General features: G+C 43.7%; 1 protein-coding gene across 1 annotated transcript in view; it reads left to right on the top strand.

Annotated features, from left to right (window-relative positions):
• LOC126272571 (uncharacterized) overlaps nucleotides 1–19,259 on the top strand; it is a 65,581-nt gene extending 46,322 nt beyond the window's left edge. Inside the window, exons 5-7 of the mRNA XM_049975494.1 lie at nucleotides 9,225–9,785; nucleotides 13,554–13,940; nucleotides 17,925–19,259. Of these exons, the coding sequence (XP_049831451.1) occupies nucleotides 9,225–9,785; nucleotides 13,554–13,940; nucleotides 17,925–18,248 (1,272 nt within the window). The 3' untranslated portion in view covers nucleotides 18,249–19,259. The remainder of the gene's footprint in view (nucleotides 1–9,224; nucleotides 9,786–13,553; nucleotides 13,941–17,924) is intronic.
• The last annotated feature ends 240 nt before the right edge of the window (nucleotides 19,260–19,499 follow it).

The following is a 19,499-nucleotide window of genomic DNA, read 5'->3' as shown; positions in this document are numbered from 1 at the left end:
TTTCGTCCAGTTTCATTGTCTAGAACCTTCAACGTCGTTGGTGGCTTGCTGATTGTCACGTTTTTGGGCGAGTGTCATTCCAAGCTGTCTATAGTGATCAAAATATACCATGTGTGACAGACGCTACAGCGATGACGTTCTGACACCGTGCATTGTTGAGTGGAAAAGCGAACATGAGCTGAGTGTAATAGTATGGGTCGCAGCTTGATGCAATGTGTAATCTCGATTAATTAGTATCGTAGGAAATCTAATCAAATTATGCTACATTATCAGATCTTAGAGTCGTTGGTCCACACTATCTTCAAGCAGCCAGCCATATTACAGCAGGGAAAAACCTTACCGCATATGTCGTGGTATGTCGGAAAAAGGGGGAAGTACTACATCCTTTCCCATGGGAACCACTGGTGATTTGTAGTGTACTCACTCAAATTTCGCATTTAGGAGAGCACCGTATCGGGGCTGCCCTTCATTCCTCACCACGAAGTTCTAGGACTCTGATTGATTTGCAAGGGATCTGAATTCTGAAAGCCACAGCACAGAAATCCTAAACTCTTGTGCACTGTCTCCCATTTAAGCTGCAGTATAAAGATCACGCCAGTAACATGCATGCTACTTCGTTTCACGATCTTCAGTGCAGATGATGAGGAATTTTATAAGAGAAATTAAGAAACTATTAATATATGTTTCCCCAGATAGTGTGAAGCTTTATTCTCTTTGTTATTCTCTTGCCACTATTTGTAGACTGATACAGTCTGAGAGTATGTATCACATGGGAAAAGTGAGATATAACTAAATCTATTGCAAACTCTTGGAACAAATAATCGGAAGGTCACTAAGTTTTGATTTGGAAGTTCGTGGATAGGCAAATACACGAACTCAGAGTCAATCTTAAGTACTAGCGGCTCCAATGGGTTTATCGAAAAAAAGCTAAGATAATGTTATATCTGGAATTAAATTTATAAAGCAATGCTAGACCCTTGCTCCGAGACATAGAATCCGGTACAAACAACTCATTCTTTGACTAGAATGCAGTAAAGTCGCAGCCAAGGCGCCGACAAGACTTCTATTCAAAGTCTGTTAGGTGGATCATCGAGGAAGAACTGTGGCAGTACGTGTACCATCGTAATTTATCATAGCAGCAACACTTTCAACACGGTTGTTCTTCTTATTATAGAAGTATCATTCTGTATGTTTGTACGCTCTGGGAAAGTAAACTTCTGTAATAAGAACATCAACCGTATTTAGATCACCTCCAATACAGCTGACAAAGTCAGTTAATCATCAGAAACCCTTTGATATAAAGTAAATAAAGTATACTTGCAGTCAGCATATTGCCGAAATCATGACCGGTGGAAGAAAACGGCACAGAGTTCACAATTTAAACGGAAAATTTAAGGTCTTGTAGCAGATCATCGACATCGTCTAGAGATGCTGCCACAAAAAATAGAACGTGCAGGATTTTGTAATGAATTTAGATCATCTATTGCATAAAAATACAGAAGTATTCACTAGCCGGAATATGAAGAGACACAAAACCCTTTCTCAACTGTGTTTCACGAGAACATTGAAAACAAACAAATGTTGACAGTTGTTGAGTCGTTGTAGCGGTAGAAGGGTGCTTTTTTTTCTAAAATTCACTAAATTGTGTTGTACGCATTTTACAGCATGTTTGAATTAAGATTTAGGTCACGAATTCTTTATTTGCCATCTGGAAAAACGAAAGCTAAATGGTGTCCTTCACTCTCACGAAAAAGGAAATGACACTGCATTTCATGGAACACTGTGCGCTATTTGCGTAGCTCAAAGTGTGCGCGTGACCTACTTCTTCTTTCTTTTTCTTGACGTACGTCAACGACTTGACTGAAACTACACAAGCGGGTTTGCAAACATTATATCCTATCGTGGAACAACGGCAATCATAAATTATGTGAATATAACTCCTGTAGCACAGAAACTAACTCGGCAAAAAGCCTCTGCACTTGGGTCCCAGCACATGGACTGGGATCTAACTATAGTGGAACGTTCACAATCTTATGACGTATCTTTCACTCAGTAAATAAAATTCATTGTTTTTCACGTTTTTGTATCCAGTGAATCTAAACATGAAAGCAAAGGCAGATGAATAATATTTCGGAAATTGCGCGTTTAAGACCTGAAGTAAATATTGAGTACAGCTAATTGTACTATCGGTGTTCACGTCTAGTGGAATCGAGACACAAAACAGCTATTATTTATTTACGTTCCTCTGCTGTGTGGTCTTTACTTCTCAAATAACTTAACTCAGAAACATCATCCCGACACGGTAAGTGTTGCTGTGGCGTTCGATGGTCGCATCGGAGGGCATCTATAAGGATTTCTTTACACGAAATATTGCACAGTTTCAGCGACATCATTCTACTCCATAAATTATAGCCTGATGATGCAGTGTTTCCAACTTTCATTACGCGTCTTTTTTCATTCGAGGTATCCTAACATTTCTGTTTCTTACACATTTTAAGGCAGTTTCCAATTTTAAGTCCACTGTGGATGACTATGATCTATAAATATACGTATATAAGCAGATATAATATGCAACAAGGTGCTTGTTGAACGTGAGAGATTTATTGTATCGCTAAATAGTTTTCGAAGTTTTCGAGCCATTGCAGGCTCATCTAGTTTTCGAACCACTGCAACTCATCATCAGATGAACTATTGTTTACTGTGAAACCAAGTGCACGTAAATACACAGCTGTGCGGGTGTGTGTGTTTATACGTTTAATGTGGCTAAAATTGAAATTAGGGGAATGAACTGGCCATGAATACTACCTCCATATGGTTCAATATTCCAAAAAATTACGTACGTAAAAAAATTTTAAAAAATTACATAAAAATTAAAACAAATAACAAATTATTAATCTTTCATAAATTTTGACATTTCCTAAAAGGTCTTTTGACTGAAGTAAGTGAAATTCTTACACTCAAAACATCTCTCGTATGTTAATCTTAAACGTCTCTGTTCCCTGTACGTTAATGTGTCCTTTTGTCATTACCTATTTTTGGCATGTGAGAGGGATCTCTGCGTATTCCAACCAGTAGTGGTAGTGCATCCTCGCCTGTTCGGAAGACACTTATCAGTCATTGCTCCTGACACACAGCAGTTGTTTTGGGAATGGTGAATAGCTGATGTGGTCTTTCTATAAAGGAAATCAAATAAGACTCACTCAAAGTTCATGAGAAATACAGTACATTTCGCCAAGAAACATAACCTAAATGGATGTATCATAACTGTATCGGTATTATTAATTTTTCTCCATACTAATGTCCTCAAGCAACTTAACTTTACTTTGGTAACAAAATTGCACTCAAAACACACATATAAGCTTCTAAATACATAGCAACGACAACTTTAGAATTGTCTTAATTTCGAACAGTTCTGCTAGTATATAAATGCGGGCCACAAAAATTATCTCATTAACTTACAACAACAAATAATACAAAATCAGCTGATGAGAACTATTGATCTTCTTTTGAAACTTATGCCCTATGGAAACACTAAGTAAATATAACAACTACTCAAGTAGTTCAAAAAGGTATCATTTCATTAAACTATATATTCGCTGGAATTACAAGCTCATGTTGCATTTTTTTAACGCACACGTAACTCACTTTATATCTGGGTCACTGCTCATATATGGTTTCTGTAGGAAGAGGTTAAGAGGTGTAGGTGAGTGAGTTGTGCCTACATCGTGATGTACGAAGACGGTGCTTGAAGCTGCAATCTCTGAACTTCCATCTTGCATACTGCTTCCTTCCATATTACCTAATTCGACGTTAAAAATATTGATGAAGGTAAATGTCAGATAGATCACTTTAATATAGCTCTTTGTGGGGAACGAATGTATGAAGAACATTTTATGATGAGATATTGAGACGGGATGGACATTAAATGCCCACCGACAATAGTTTGATTCCTACAGGATAGCACACACACAGGAATTTAAATCCACGGAGAATAAATAAAAACTCTGAGGTTCGCCGATGACATTGTCATTCTGTCAGAGACAGTAAAGGACCTGGAAGAGCACCTCAACGGAATGGAAAGTGTCTTGAAAGGAGGATATAAGATAGACATCAACAAAAGCAAACGAGGATAATGGAATGTAGTCGAATTAAATTAGGTGATGCTGAGGGTATTAGATTAGGAAATGAGACGCTTAAAGTAGTAAAGGAGTTTTGCTATTTGGGGAGCAAAATAACTGATGATGGTCGAAGGAGAGAGGATATAAAATGCAGACAGCCAATGGCGAGGAAAGCGCTTCTGAAACATTTGTTAACATGGAGTATAGATTTAAGTGTCAGGAAGTCGTTTCTGAAAGCATTTGTACGGAGTGTATTCATGTACGGAAGTGAAACATGGACGATAAATAGTTCAGACAAGAAGAGAATAGAAGCTTTCGAAATGTTGTGCTACAGAAGAATGCTGAAGATTAGATGGATAGATCACATAACTAATGACGAGGTATTGAATAGAATTGGGGAGAAGGGAATTTTGTGGCACAACTTGACTACACGAAGGAATCGGTTGGTAGGACATATTCTGAGGCATCAAGGGACCACAAATTTACTATTGGAGGGCAGCGTGGAGGGTAAAAATCGTAGAGGGAGACCAAGAGATGAATACACTAAACAGATTCAGAAGGATGTATGTTGCAGCAGGTACTGGAAGATGAAGAAGCTGGCACAGGATAGAGTAGCGTGGAGAGCTGCATCAAACCAGTCTCTGGACCTAAGTCCACAACAACAAAAACAGCACACTGATTTTATATTTAAACAAATGGGCGATTGTTCATGATCATTAAACACGATTACTTACACGTACTACACCGTTACACTGTAAGTATATATTCTTCCTTCCGTAACACTTATCAAACTGCAAGGTTTTTTTCTCTGATAAATTGTAGGACACTATCATTTCTCTCCGTAGGGCCTACTCTTAATCATAAAACCTCGGACTGAAGTACTCTGCACGAACATCACTTGCTGCATCTCTAAATAATTAATAATCTTAATAATTATTAATGCCCTTTGCAAGGTTTCCTACTCTTGTTACGTAGCCTCAGCTCCCATTATAATTCAAATGGTCAGGATGAATAGGATACTGAAATAAAATATTGATCTTTTCACACTTGTTACAAATCCCACACGTGAGTCCCCGGAATAGCACACAGATCAAACTACAAAAAACAAACCCGAAACAAAATTCACTGCGACAGATGACATCAATGGCTGGCAAAGTTATTAAAGGAAAAAGGGGGGTGGCAGGGGTCAAGCTAGAACGATGCCTCCCTGAGGATAATAGCAACAACGTTTTTTAAGTATATGTGAGGTACTGACCGAGAATGTGAACCGATCGCTGAACATCAATACAACATACGTTGAGTGAAGTACATGGCTGTAGATCCGATGAACTCACCGCAGTGAGGACTATGTCCTCTGGTAAAGACTGCTGATAGGTCCAAGCTGTCGATATGCTCTGCACTGTGCAGCCCAACGAGTGATGTGAAAACTGACGATAGGTGTGCAACTGCAAAGGGCGCACCCGGTGTACCCTCGCGCCGAGGTGTGCAAAGAATCACGGATGGCGCGCCGAAGGAACCACGAGTGTCCTCTGTGGCGGCTCTCCGTCAATTTGCAAAACGTACAACGTACTGGGCCCAACTGCCCAGACCATCCCCTATGGTAAACCTCCATTGAATGTCTCGATGATCTCTCCTCTCTTCAGTCCTTGACACCAAATCCTCATGGAGTCGCAAAAAATTTTCTCTTCCAATGGCCATGCTGCCCGTGCAAATTGCCGAAGAACTCCCGCTTCGACACGTAGTAGCAGAATTCCTCTAACGACAAAATTTGTCACCAATATCTGTGCTCTCCCCTTCTAAAATTGGCGCCAGAGAAACGCGTGTTCATTCCACACCTGCGGCAAACAATGCTCTCCTTCCAGGAGCAAATGATAAATCTCTGTCTGTCACACATCCAAGGTTCCGAGGTGAACAGTACACCTCCTGAATACAGGCCACTGTCTAGTGTCCTACTAAATACCGGACCGTACTATGGACTGAATTTATGACGAGGCGCCACTGCCTACATACAAAAGCCAAGCAGTCACGCTTTTGCAGAAACACGGATGCTTTCCTGGAAGAGTCTACGGCTTTTTCTTTCAGTTCTGATACGCTACCACGTCTCCCTGACATCTTCACTGACACAGCTAAAATCCATACGTTGGAACAACTACTTAGTACAGCACAAGAGGTAACGAATAAATATGCAGTAAGACGAACAGAGACGACATTTTCATTCATAGATAATAATTATACTGAAGTCATCACGATTTATAAACGGTCCCCAGGACATTACGAAATGTGGGACATGGTTCTTAACAGAATGTGGGTGGTCAACTCTTAGAGCAACGCATGCCCTGAAACATGCTGTCATACTGGCATGGAGTTCTTGTAATACGACAATGCCACGCCTCCTCCAGGACGATTTCCGTTGCTGCATGTAGACATGCTACAATACCTTTTCCCCACAGATCCTATGTGTACTAAATGGGATTTAACTCGGAGAAACGGACAGACCAGTCCATCCGCGAAATATCTTCTGTTTCCAAGAGTTCCTCCTCCTGCGCAGTTGTGTGCTGTCGCGTATTGTCATCCACAAAAATGACGTCAGTGCCAAATGTATTCCTGAATACATGGACGTGGGGAAGGCGTGCAGTGTTACAATGATGTTGACGGGTGAGACTTCCGTGTTCAGAGATTTTGCGGTCAGTACACTCACGCAACATTACGCTTCGTATGCCGCAACACCTGCAATACGAAAACGTTCATATTCTATAATGCTTGACCAACGCTCAAGGGGTAAGAGATAGAGACACTTAATGCACTCAGGAGCATTGACGGTATAGGTAGTGTGAGGAGGCATAATTTTGCACGAGCGAACTGAGTTCCAGATTTTTGAACATGGTTCACTCACAGGTCAACGTTATTTTGACACAGTTCTCCTTTCCCATGTGCGTATATTTCTTGGTGCATTCGACCCTGTCTTCATTTGCACGGATGAGAAAGCTCGAAATCATTAAGATTTGCAATGAAGGAGCTCATGGACAGAGAGGATATTCGATGAATGGAGTGGCCTGTCCATTCCTCCAACTCAAATAACGTCTAACAAGTGGATAGTGCACTGGGGAGAAGTACTGCAGCACGTCCGCATGCATCAACGACGATGCACAGTTGTCAACGGCGCTGGTAGCGGTATGGGGAGTCATACCACACCATTATACGTGTGCAACAGTTCCATAGATAGAAAATTAAATATTTTTGGTAACACAGGTAATGTCAAATAGAGTAAAAAGGAAAGACAGTATAATTCTTTCTGACCAGTCAAATGGAACTATATCATCCCAGAGACCTTTTCCAGTATAATTTCTATGACGTCTATCTGCAGACTGAAGCGACGAATGAAAACTTTTACTGAAATCAGAACTTGAATCTGCCTGTCCACCTAAGTAGGAATATGCTCTAAAAGCCACGCCAGTAGGGAACAGGGGCTTTGAAGAACTGCACTGACTACCTTAGCACGCATCCCACCTCAACCCAAATTTCCATTCCCGCCTGAGTCTATTGGTGCTCCAAACTCAAACAGCAATCCAGAGGCTCTCCTACTCTACTGCCATAGCACATGGATCCAGAGACCTTTTCCAGTGTCAAACGGTTATGATTTATGTGTGGAGACTGAAGTGGCAAATGAAAGGGAATGAGGCAGGTATGCTAGGGTAGTCCGTACCACTGTATCAGGGTGGCATCTGCCTATAGGGCAGGAAACCAGGGTTCGAATCCCAGCCTTGGTTCAAATTTTCATTCGTCACTTCAGTCTGCGTAAATACATTCCACTGTCTTAGCAGATGTCATGTAATAGGCACCTAATATCGCTTGGTGCCTCCTCTGGTACTGCATAATGCAGTAACACCCATTGAACTGAGTCTATAAATCAGCGGACAGCAAATGGTTTGCAGAGCGGCAACAATTCTGCTTTGTTCGAAGGTGCAGGATCCATAGTTTAGAGTCTGCATTCATTGATGTACCAGATGTTCTCGATGGGGTTCAAATTTAGGCTCCACGGCGGGCATCTCAAACTTTGGACCTCCCCTGCATGTTCCTGGAATTATGTCAGAGCGATATGAGAGCGATGTGGGGCCGCGTTATCATTTCGAAACACCACAGAACTGTTGGGTGTTGTAAGGCCAGAAATGGGTGGAGATGGTCTCCGCGGGGTTCAAGATACCGAAGACCAGTTGAATTCCCCCCCCCCCCCCTCCCCCAGAACAACTTGGCGTCCCATTCCATACCAGGAAAATGCACCCCAGAGCATGACAGAGATACAGCCGCCTTGGACCACATCATTTTGGCAGGTGAGGTCCATAGATTCATGTGGTCATTGCCTTACACGGTACCTCCCATCGACATGGTGCAGCTGAAGTGATTCGTCCGACTATATCACGTTACCCCACTGTTCCAGTAACTATCCCTGATGACTGGCGACAAAAGCAAGCCATCGTGCCTGATGACGTCGGATTAATAGTGGCACCAATGTGCGGCACTGGCTCCCATACCCCATGAAACACTTGTTCCTACGGTTTGTCCCCTTCGAGACATCACTAGCATTTCCTGTGTTGAACGGACCCATGATTTGTTGCATAGTTGCCCTTCTGTCACCATTGACGATCAGTATTAGACGTCGCCGATCACGGTCATCGAGGGTGGCGTGGCTGGATGGCCGGTAGTTCCTCTGTAGCATTCTCATTCTAACACTCACACTCTAGACACGGCTGAAGGCGTGAAGCCGAAATCATTCACCGCAACAGAAATAACATTCCCATCCGTCGGGCACCTATCACCATGGCCCGTTCCAACGGCGTCAACTCTCGACGACGTTGCATGTTACACAAATGACTTATACTACTCAGAATGTCTCCTACGCATCTGCAGGTGTCAGAGGGAGATGTGATGCGCATACAATACACCTGCGTCATCTGTGCCCCGCTATCTGCTAAGCCAGTGTTCTTTCTGATTACCATAAATACGAAACTATAATATGGACATTTTGTTGTGGCGCAAGTTTGCAGTTACCTCGTTTCTGACGTCATGTAGACCGGCCCAGCTGCTCACGACCTGCTGTTGTGCTCGCAGGTGGTGGGCAGAGTGCCGCTGAGCACAGGGACGGGCCCTTGGGTGGCGGCGGGAACGCACCGCCGGTCTCCGGCAGCCGGGCAGACGGGCGCCGGCTGGGCGGTGCCCGTGTCCGCCGTGCCCGCGCTCGCCGACTCGGCGCGCCAGCCGCCCTGCTCCGTCCCTGACAGCGCCTTCTCACCGCAGGCCGGCCGCCAGCTGCAGCAGCACCAACCACAGATGTCGAGCTGCTCCGACAGCTTCTCCAGCCTGCTGCGCGACGCCGAGCTTCCCGCCGAGCGCCTCTTCCCTCTCAGGGAAATGCCGCCTCTTCCCTGTCCGGAGGCAGTATCCATGCCGCATTCGGGATCACCTCTACAGGGACCGTCACAGACGGACGACAGACATCACGAAATGAAGACCGGACGTAAGGCCGAAGACCAGATGATCGCAAAAAATGAGACCCAACAACAGGCAGATAACAAAGAGCAACAGACAGAAGAACAGAAACTGAAGCAACGCAGCAAACCGAACACGTGCGCAGAGTGTGGCAAAACTTTCGCCACACGCTACTCTCTTAAGGTCAGTACAACATTATGATATTTAAGAGTGTTCTGATTTGTGTGAGAGTGTGTCTGTAAATATGTGTGATTGAGTGTGTATGTGAAACAGAGAATGACTCAGCGAAGGTAGAGGAAGCGAGTGAGATGAGGGGAAGAGGGTAGATGTATATTTTGAATGTGTGGGAAACAAATGTCTGACTCCACTAAACAAGAATACCTTCTGGAGAAATGTAAAGTCTACTGAATTCACGAAAAAGCGCTCCAGGACGTGAGCCAGACCGAGAGACTACCTTTGATAATTTTGTGGTGAAGAACGAAATACACTCAAATAAAAAAAACGCTCCATGACGAAAATCGCTAGCTGTGAAATACATATAGGACAAGCGAATATTTAGAATTTAAGAAAAATTTTAAGTTTTATTCTGGAAAAAGAGCTTCACGAACTGAGCAAGTCAATAGCGCGTCGGTCCACCTCTGGTTCTTTTCAGAGAGTTATTCGGTTTGGTCTTGAGTGGTAGATTTGTTGGGTGTCCGATTGGATCATTAGCTAGTCAAAATACTGAGGTCCCCTCTAGAGAAATCCCGCCACTGTCGCCCGCCGTATGGTTATCGGGCTGTATGGCGCCGTACAGCGCGCGACAGTTCGGTTAGTATCCCAGTGCTGGCCGCGCACATCTAGTTACGTCTTCGCTGGTCATCGGGGCTCAGTTCGAAGTGGGACTCATCGCTGAAGACAAGTTCTCCAGCAAATGACATTCCATGCCTAAGACGTCTGTGGAGACACCCAAGACAGTACTGGGTACCGGTACCAATCTGACTGTCGCCCACCATACTGCCTGAACAACCATGAGTTATGGTCTAGGATGCCATTTGTTTTCATAGCATGACCCCTTCGATTGTCATCTGTGGAACCCTCGCGGCACAACGGTACGTCGATGATATTCCACGCTCTGTTTAGTTTCCCTACAAGGCAAGTTATCCTGGGCTTACATTTCAGCAAGATAATGGCGACACACACATGGCAAGTGTTTCTTGTACTTGTGATTCCAAATCCTACCTTGGCCAGAAAGGTCGCCGCGTTTCTTTCTAGTTCAGCATTATTGGCGGGGCCATCCAACCGGTTCGTGAAATGTAAGAAGATGAAACACCTACAGCCGTCCTTGTGATGTCATTTATTGTGTAACTACCAGTTTAGGCGCTTCAGTGCACCATCTTCAGGCCGTATTTGACGCCGAAGGAGTTACCACGATTTATATACGATGTACATCAGTGGCCAACATAACTGGTTTACGCAGACTACCTGTAACTGTGATGTTGTCTCTCCAACAATCGGCAGGCAACTGACTGGAGAAACATTTAAACTTTTCTTATTGGATGGATCCTGTACTACCAGGTTCAGGAAAGGTCTGTGACGGTCACTGGTTAACACATAAGTGTACCAACGCTAAACAACAGCCCCCATACATTTTATCGATTACGCAATGAAAACTATCCTGACACTAAATTTATTTTGACCAAGTACCTCTACCATACCATACGTACCCCGCAAGTAAAATATATACCGTAACGCGCGAGGCCGGTGAGGTCTGCTAGACAGCTGTCCACACGATTACTCACTCTCACGCAGGCCGCGGCATAGCACGCCGGCGCTCGCGAAACCACCAGGCCAGTGCACTCGCATTCTTACAACAAAATACTCCAACACGTACACCCACGTACTACTTTCATAAAATGATACAAAACAGAAGTACTTGAGCTACACATTTATCTCACACTTCGTGACGTTGACTTACGGGGTGTCAATAACTATTGTTATGTTCCCGCAGCAACCATTATACAGGGTGAGTCACTAACTATTGCCAACAAGAATAACTCCGAAAGTATGAAAGGAGCTGAAACGTTTGTGGTACGAAAGTTGAATGGGGCAACGGGGGCCATAATATGATGGTTTTTTGTTGCTAGGTGGGGTCGCGTCAGAGATATGAAGGTCAACTTTGTAAACACTTCGAACACCTTCTGTAAATGGACGTTCATGCCACCTTTGTGGCCACATAATTGGATTTGTCCCTAAAGCTGCTATCAGAAAATAAGTACCAAACTATAGCATCCCGTTAAAAAAAAGAAAAAACAGGTTGACCTTCATATCTCTGACGCGACACCACCTAACAACAAAAAACCAGCGTCATGTTATGGCACCCGTTGTCCCATGCAACATTTATTCCATATACTTTTCAGCTCCTATCATACTTTCGGAGTTATTCTAGGTGACAATAGTTAGTGACTCACCCTGTATAATGGATGCTGCGGGAACATACAGAGGGATTAAGTTGCCCCTATCCTGCAGCGCTTTCAAATACCACACGAACGATTTTCATATCCTCTCGCTCGTCATGTGAAAACTATTAGTCCTAAAGAAACAAAGGACTCGGACGTTACTGCAGGAAATTTAATGTAGGCAAATTTTATAGGGGGACATATTTTCTTTAGAGGCCTTAGTTTTCGAATTCTTCCAGAAAAGAGCACAAAAGTAACCTTCAGACGTGTTTTTATTGAATAACTCGAAAATCATGACCTCCAGCGAAAACGTATCCCAATACAAAATTTAACTACATTCAATTTATACAAGAAATTTCATCTTTTCTTTCTGTGGAACTAATAGTTTGCACGTATCGAGAAAGAGAAAGCGAAAATATCGTGTGTAGTTTTCGGAGGTATTGTGCTCTGCATGAATTCTGTCGGTAGAAGCAGCTGAGTGGTCATCCTGAGTACTCGTATTACTAAACCAGTATTTCAAAACTTGTATAAGTTCTGTGTTGCCTGTCTAACGGCTTCCAGGGGGAACAAAAGTTTGATTCTCAGTATTTCACCCAATTATTGGCACAATTTGAAAATTTGAAACACTGTTGTAATCTACTCATTAGGGTATAAACTTTCATTAAAATTATAACACATCAAGAGAAACATTACGGTTAGAAAAACTATGTTCGTCTACATCAGTCTAACTGATGGAGTGGAAACAACCAGACTTCATTCATCCGGTGTTTGGGAACTAGAGCTCTTAGCATCTACCAGCAAATTATACACAAAATTTCAAACTTTTACGAAACTTATTCCCGCTGATATCTTCCACAAAATGATGGAATGAAAAATCTTTATGGATTACTACACTTACGCTGTTCACACTGTCACGCATCGGGCATGACATTGCAGTTTATTGCGTATTTACTGTCTACTCTTTCCGCAACCTAGTGTACAGACGTCATCCACATGTGCCACTGAATGCACCTGGGAAATTATATCACTGAACGACACATATCTCAGGAGATACGACGTCATCATCATTTAGAAGGGTGAAAAAATAGCTTTCGCTTGAGATGGAGCGCGAATTACTCAGGTTGCATTCACCAGTGTTTCAAAATGAAAGCACTTAGCGACTTCCAACAAACTTTAAGTGTAATTTTAAACGTTTCCTATAATTCTTCTCGGTTACGTGCTTGAAGTAAAATATTTAACAGATCGGTTTATTTGTAATCAGATGTTTTATGCAGTATTTTACGTGGGATATGTATTCTTTAAAGTTAGGGGGTTTATCGGTTTCGGATAATCTCGCATATTAGTTAGGATTTATTCTAATATTCTACTGTTTCATTTTCAGATTTGTGCTTACATTTCACGATTATGGTACAGGAGGTACTGGAGTTTGGACACATGTCATGTTTCTCCTAGATATGTACGAAAATCCTCTGAGATATCACACCCGATTGGACTTTGTTCTGTCCTCTTGCAGGAGCACATGCGCACACACACAGGAGAAAAGCCCCACCTGTGTGCACAGTGCGGGAAGCGCTTCAGCCAGCGGCGTAATTACCGCTACCACCTGTCGCTGCACTCCGGGTCGCGGGAGTTCGCGGCCGAGTGCCCCGAGTGCGGCAAGACGTTCAGCAACCGCAGCTACCTGAGCTCCCACATGAAGATCCACCGCAACCAGCGCGAGTACGCGTGCGCCGAGTGCGGCAGGCGCTTCAACCAGCGCGTCGCCTACAACATGCACATCCGCATCCACTCAGGAGACCGGCCACACCGCTGCACCGTCTGTGACAAGGCCTTCTCCCGCAAAGTGCTGCTCAAGCAGCACATGCGCACCCACACGGGTGAGAAGCCCTTCACCTGTCAGGTACGTGAACATGGAGCGAAACTCTTCATTACCTTACCACCTGTAGACATGAACTTCGGGCTTTCTCGAAGTCACTGATAAAGAGCGCAATTTACGACTATGGTTATGGTCAGAAATCGAACTCTGGTACTAACAGCTTCAGGTATGTCACTTCGAGTCAACTTGTAAAGTATTAAAAGCAGTCAGTACCTTTACATTAAATAAAATATTTTACTCCCCCAGAATTCTCCTGTTTCTCAAATTAGATTTCTGCTTATGGTCATTTCCTCCCTCACCACAGTAAGTTTGCAAATATTTACTGCCTAACAAAAAAAACTAAAGTACCCAGAAGTGAATGAGGAAATGAAATGAAACTTCACATGCTGATAGGGTATGCGATTACATTTTATTAATTATAGAATCGACTAAAATGTACAAAGAACTTGGCACTGTGAGCTCAGTTACCACTTTGACGTTGTACCCTCTATGGCTTGGATGCATGCGCCACTTTGGGACGCACTCCTCAGACAACCTGGCCAGCAACCGACTCACAACTGGCTTTGATAGCCTGGATACATACTGGGACGGAACTGCTGTCCGACTTTGTCCGTGTTGTATCAGGCACCGATCTTGGGATTTTGCTAGACATGAGAGTACGTCGACACCACAGAGGCAGTTCATAAAGACACGTCCCACGTGTGTACGATCATTGTCCTCTTGAAAAATGATAGATCGTTACTGTGGTCTGAGAGGCAACAGATGAGGACGCAGGACGTCCATGACGTACCACTGTGCTGTTAGCCGCAACCAGCTATGAACTCTACCCATACCCCACGCTTCCCCACACAATGGTGCCAGGGTTGATATCACTGTGTCTCTCCAAAACATTATAAGAATGTGACCTGTCACCAGGTCGTCGCTATACTCGCCAAAGATGATCATGCAAGATAGTGCAGAACTGCAGTTCCTTGCTAAACATTCGTGAGCAATCCATACTTCCCATTCATGGCAACACTCAAACGAAGTCGTTTGTGTTCTGGTGTTAGTGGACAATAATTTCCCAGTCAAGTTACAGATCGTCAAAAATGGTTCAAATGGCTCTGAGCACGATGGGACAACATCTGAGGTCATCTGTCCCCTAGAAGGTAGAACGACTTAAACCTAACTAACCTAAGGACATCACACACATCCATGCCCGAACAGGATTCGAACCTGAGACCGTAACAGTCGCGCGGTGCCGGACTGAAGCGCCTAGAACCGCTGGGACACTGCGGCCGGATGCTGCTAGTCTCCAACCAATGGTGCGGTATGACACACAATACTGCAGACAGCCCATTATTTGTTCTCGTATGGCAGGTGCAGATGTGAAGGGGTAGCGATGAGCTTGTTCCATAATACGGGTCCCCTATTTGCAGTGGTCAGACGTAGTCGGCTGAAACATTGATAACAAGTAAGCCTGCCCTCAAGGTCCCGTGCAGTCCAAGATCGGCCAGTCAAATCTGCTGACAATAGTTTCCTACCTCTTGAAAAATTTTCTTTTCGTGCTGGACATTACGCGAGACATCAAGCAATCAGGATGGTTGGTACATTTGTCAGAATAATGCTCTCAGACGCAGCGGTGTCGTAGTATTACTAGAGATACATTCGATAGCGTTCACATCACTCTACTTCTGTGACATCCCTGGTTACTTTATGAGGATTGTCTTGTAGACAAGGACAGCAGATCCAAAATCAGTATAGAGGCTGACGGACAACAATATTGTTTACTGGACTCATTACAGTACTCATTATACACTGAAGCGCCAAAGAAACTGATATAGGCATGCGTATTCCGACACAGTATGTAAACAGACAGAATACGGCGATGCGGTCGCCAACGCCTACGTAGGACAACAAGTGTCTGGCGTAGTTGTTAGAATGGGGAACTGCTGCTAAGATGACAGGTTATCAAGATTTAACTGAGTCTGAACGTGGTGTTATAGTCTGCGCTCGAGCAATGGGACACAGCGTTCCGAGGTAGCGATGAAGTGGAGGTTTTCCCGCACGACTTTTTCAAGAGTTTATCGTGAAGATCAGGAATCCGGTAAAACATCAAATCTCTGACATCGCTGTGACCGGAAACAGATCCTGCAGGAATGGGAACAACCACGACTGAAGAGAGTCGTTCAACGTGACAGAGGTGCAAAATTACCGCAGATTGCTGCACATTTCAATGCTGCGTCATCAAAACATCGTCGATATGGGCTATTAGAGCGGAAGGCCCACTCGTGTACCCTTGATGACTGCACTACACAAAGCTTTAAGACTCGCCTGGGCCCGTCAACCCCGACATCGACCTGTTGATGACAGGAAACATGTTGTCTGGTCGGACAAGTCTCGTTTCAGATTGTATCGAGCGGATAGACGTGTTCGGAAATGCAGAAAACTACATGAATCCATGGACTGTTCAAGCTGGTGGAGGCTCTGTAATGGTGTGGGACGTGTGCAGTTGGAATGATATGGGACTCCTGGTGCGTCTAGATATGACTCTGACAGGTTACTCGTACGTAAGCATCATGTCTGGTCGCCTGCATTCATTCATGTCCACTGTGCATTCCAATGGACTTGGGCACTTCTAGCAGGAGAACACGACACCCCGTAAGTCCAGTAGTACTACAGAGTGGCTCCAGAAACACTTCCGCTCGCCACCAAACTTCCCAGACATGAACATTATTGAGCATATCTGGGACGCCTTGCAACGTGCTGTCCAGAAGGGATCTCCACCCCCTCGTAGTCTTACGGATTTATGGACAACCCAGCAGGATTCATGGTGTCAATTCCCTCCAGTACTACTTCAAACATTAGTCGAGTCCATGCATCGTCGTGTTACGGCACCTTTGCGTCATCGCGGGGCCCTGCACGATATTAGGTGGGAGTACCAGTCTCTTTGGCTCTTCAGTGTGTATCAGAGGCCGTCAAAGTGCTGACCTATGACGGTATCCTTCTGTTGCCTCGGCCTAGTGCAGATCTTATTGACATGGCAACGCTGTACATGCGTACCCTTCTCGTCGCACTAATAACGATGTATACCACACACTTCCTGTGAGTAAGATGAATGTTAATCTGGCTGCAGAACATCGTTTACGTAAAACTGCAATTACTGATGGTACAGAAATAGTTACTATGACGCCTGAGAAGTGATATGTGTCTCTTTTGTTTCAACTGTCATCGTCGCATTTCAAGGCCACTTAGCTGAAATACGATGACTTCTTTTTGTCATCAGTCTTCTGACTGGTTTGATGCGGCCACGAATTCCTCTCCTGTTCTAACTTCTTCATCTCAGAGTACCACTTGCAACCTACGTCCTCAAATATTTGCTCGATGTATTCCAATTTCTGTCTTCTTGTACAGCTTTTGCCCTCTATAGCTCCCTCTACTACCATGGAAGTCATTCTCTCGTGTCTTAACAGACGTACTATCATCCTGTCCCTTCTCCGTATCAGTGTTCTCCATATATTTCTTTCCTCTCCGATTCTGAGTAGAAGCTCCTCGTTCCTTACCTTACCATTCCACCTAATTTTCAACATTCGTCTGTAGCACCACATCTCAAATGTTTCGATTCTCTTCTGTTTTCCCACAGTTCATGTTTCACTACCATACAATGCTATGCTCCAGACTTACATTCTCAGACATTTCTTCCTCAAATTAATGCCGTTATTTGATATTAGTAGACTTCTCTTGGCCAGGAATGCTTTCTTTCTATAGCTAGTCTGTTTTTGATGTCCTTCTTGCTCCGGCCGTCATTGGTTATTTTACTGCCAAGTTAGCAGAACTTCATCTATATCGTGACCGTCAATTCTGAAGTTAAGTTTCTCGCTGTTCTCATTTCTACTACTTCTCATTACCTTCTAATTACCTTCATAAAGAGTGCATCACAGAGTTCTCCACTTGTATGCGGTTTATGCGATATCTCAGAATAATAAACAGCGCTCTGACTGAATGCTCACGGTGTGTGTTTACCAACAGGTATGTGACAAACAGTTCGCGGACCGCAGCAACATGGCGCTACACGCGCGCTCGCACTGGGGTATCAAGCCGTACCACTGCCATCACTGCGGCCGCTCCTTCTCGCGGAGGAACAACCTACGCTCTCACATGGTCAGCCACATGCCAGGAGTCGAACTGGGGACCGCCCAGTACTCGCCCACTGCACCGGGAGCGCCTGCGTCGCAGCAGCGCAGGGTGCAGTCAGCGGCGCTGCGATCCACCAGCGTCATCATCAGGACCGCTACGGCCACACGTGGAGCTAAAGCCAGCCCAGGCGATGGCCGGGCCTCTACAGGCACATAAGGGAACTGGTATGGTGGGGCTGCTGGCAGCATGCCTTCACTAAAATGTAGGGTAACATCTGTCGGCCAAGACAGAGGAACATCGTAGATGTTTCATAAGATTACGTGGAGACTGCACGCATGTTGCAGTTAAGCTCCGAGAACTAGTAATTCCTACCTCATGGGACGTGGAAGAAGAAGAAATGAGAAGTTTGTATATACACGACGATACCGAAAGAGCATAAGGGTGATACACTGTAAGTATCTAATGATATGTAACGCGTCGGTAGAGTAAATGTTGCTTGTAGAGACATGTCTGTATTTACTGTCAGACGCACACCAGGTGCAACAGATAAGCTGAAAACAAACGTAAGCGCATAAGGATTAGCAGACACAGGGGCCATCATAAGTGATCGAGAAGCTTAAACGCTACAAAACTAATAACTTTTTGGTGCGCTAATGGAAAAGGAGCAGTTTTCCGAGTCCTACCTCAGTTTTTTTAACGTCTGACTACGAATTGAATAGTATTCTTGACAAGTGACCAAAGAGATGAAAACTACACAGATGGCTGAAGTAAAAAGAAATAAAGACAATGATGTTACACACCCCAAAATGTTTTTCTTAAATTATGAAATTACTTATATTAAAATAACTGTGTATATAGTAAATTATGTTTTATTTAAAAAACAGTCTTTTATTGCTACAGCTTTGTACTTCCAAATATTTGTTATTTCCCTGGCTTTAACAGAAAACTGATAAAAAATCTCTGATTAATCAATATCAGAAATAATTTGTTCCACATAAAATAAATAATTGCATTTCCAGCATGCATTTTGACACGATAAGGAACAATCTAAGTGCTCGTAGAAGAATAATTTATTATCTACTTTTTTCCTTAATTTGTAACTCATAAAATATTGCTGAAATCATGTCATTGTACTGTAATGTGTAACAATAATCGTTGTAAACAGTGTACTGTATTGGAAGCCAGAAAATCAGTAACATAAATAACATTTCATTTTAAATTTTTCAACGGATTCTTGAATCACTGGTCGTTACTCCATACCTACAAGCCTGGCCGACAAGTAATATGAAACGCCAAAGTGGAGTAAAATGTATATTTCCTGGTGTTAGATTTACCTCACTGCAACAGAATGACGCACAATGCAATATCCATTCTTTGTCAAAAGTTTAGTCCTAAAGGTATTCTATCACTGAAGCAAGTATTTCAACACAGGCTGTCTTTAATTAACACATCAAAATTAGTGTAATG

The sequence above is a fragment of the Schistocerca gregaria genome, chromosome 5 (genome assembly GCF_023897955.1).
Source record: "Schistocerca gregaria isolate iqSchGreg1 chromosome 5, iqSchGreg1.2, whole genome shotgun sequence".
Taxonomy (NCBI): domain Eukaryota; kingdom Metazoa; phylum Arthropoda; class Insecta; order Orthoptera; family Acrididae; genus Schistocerca; species Schistocerca gregaria.
This window is presented reverse-complemented; position numbering and strand designations above follow the sequence as displayed.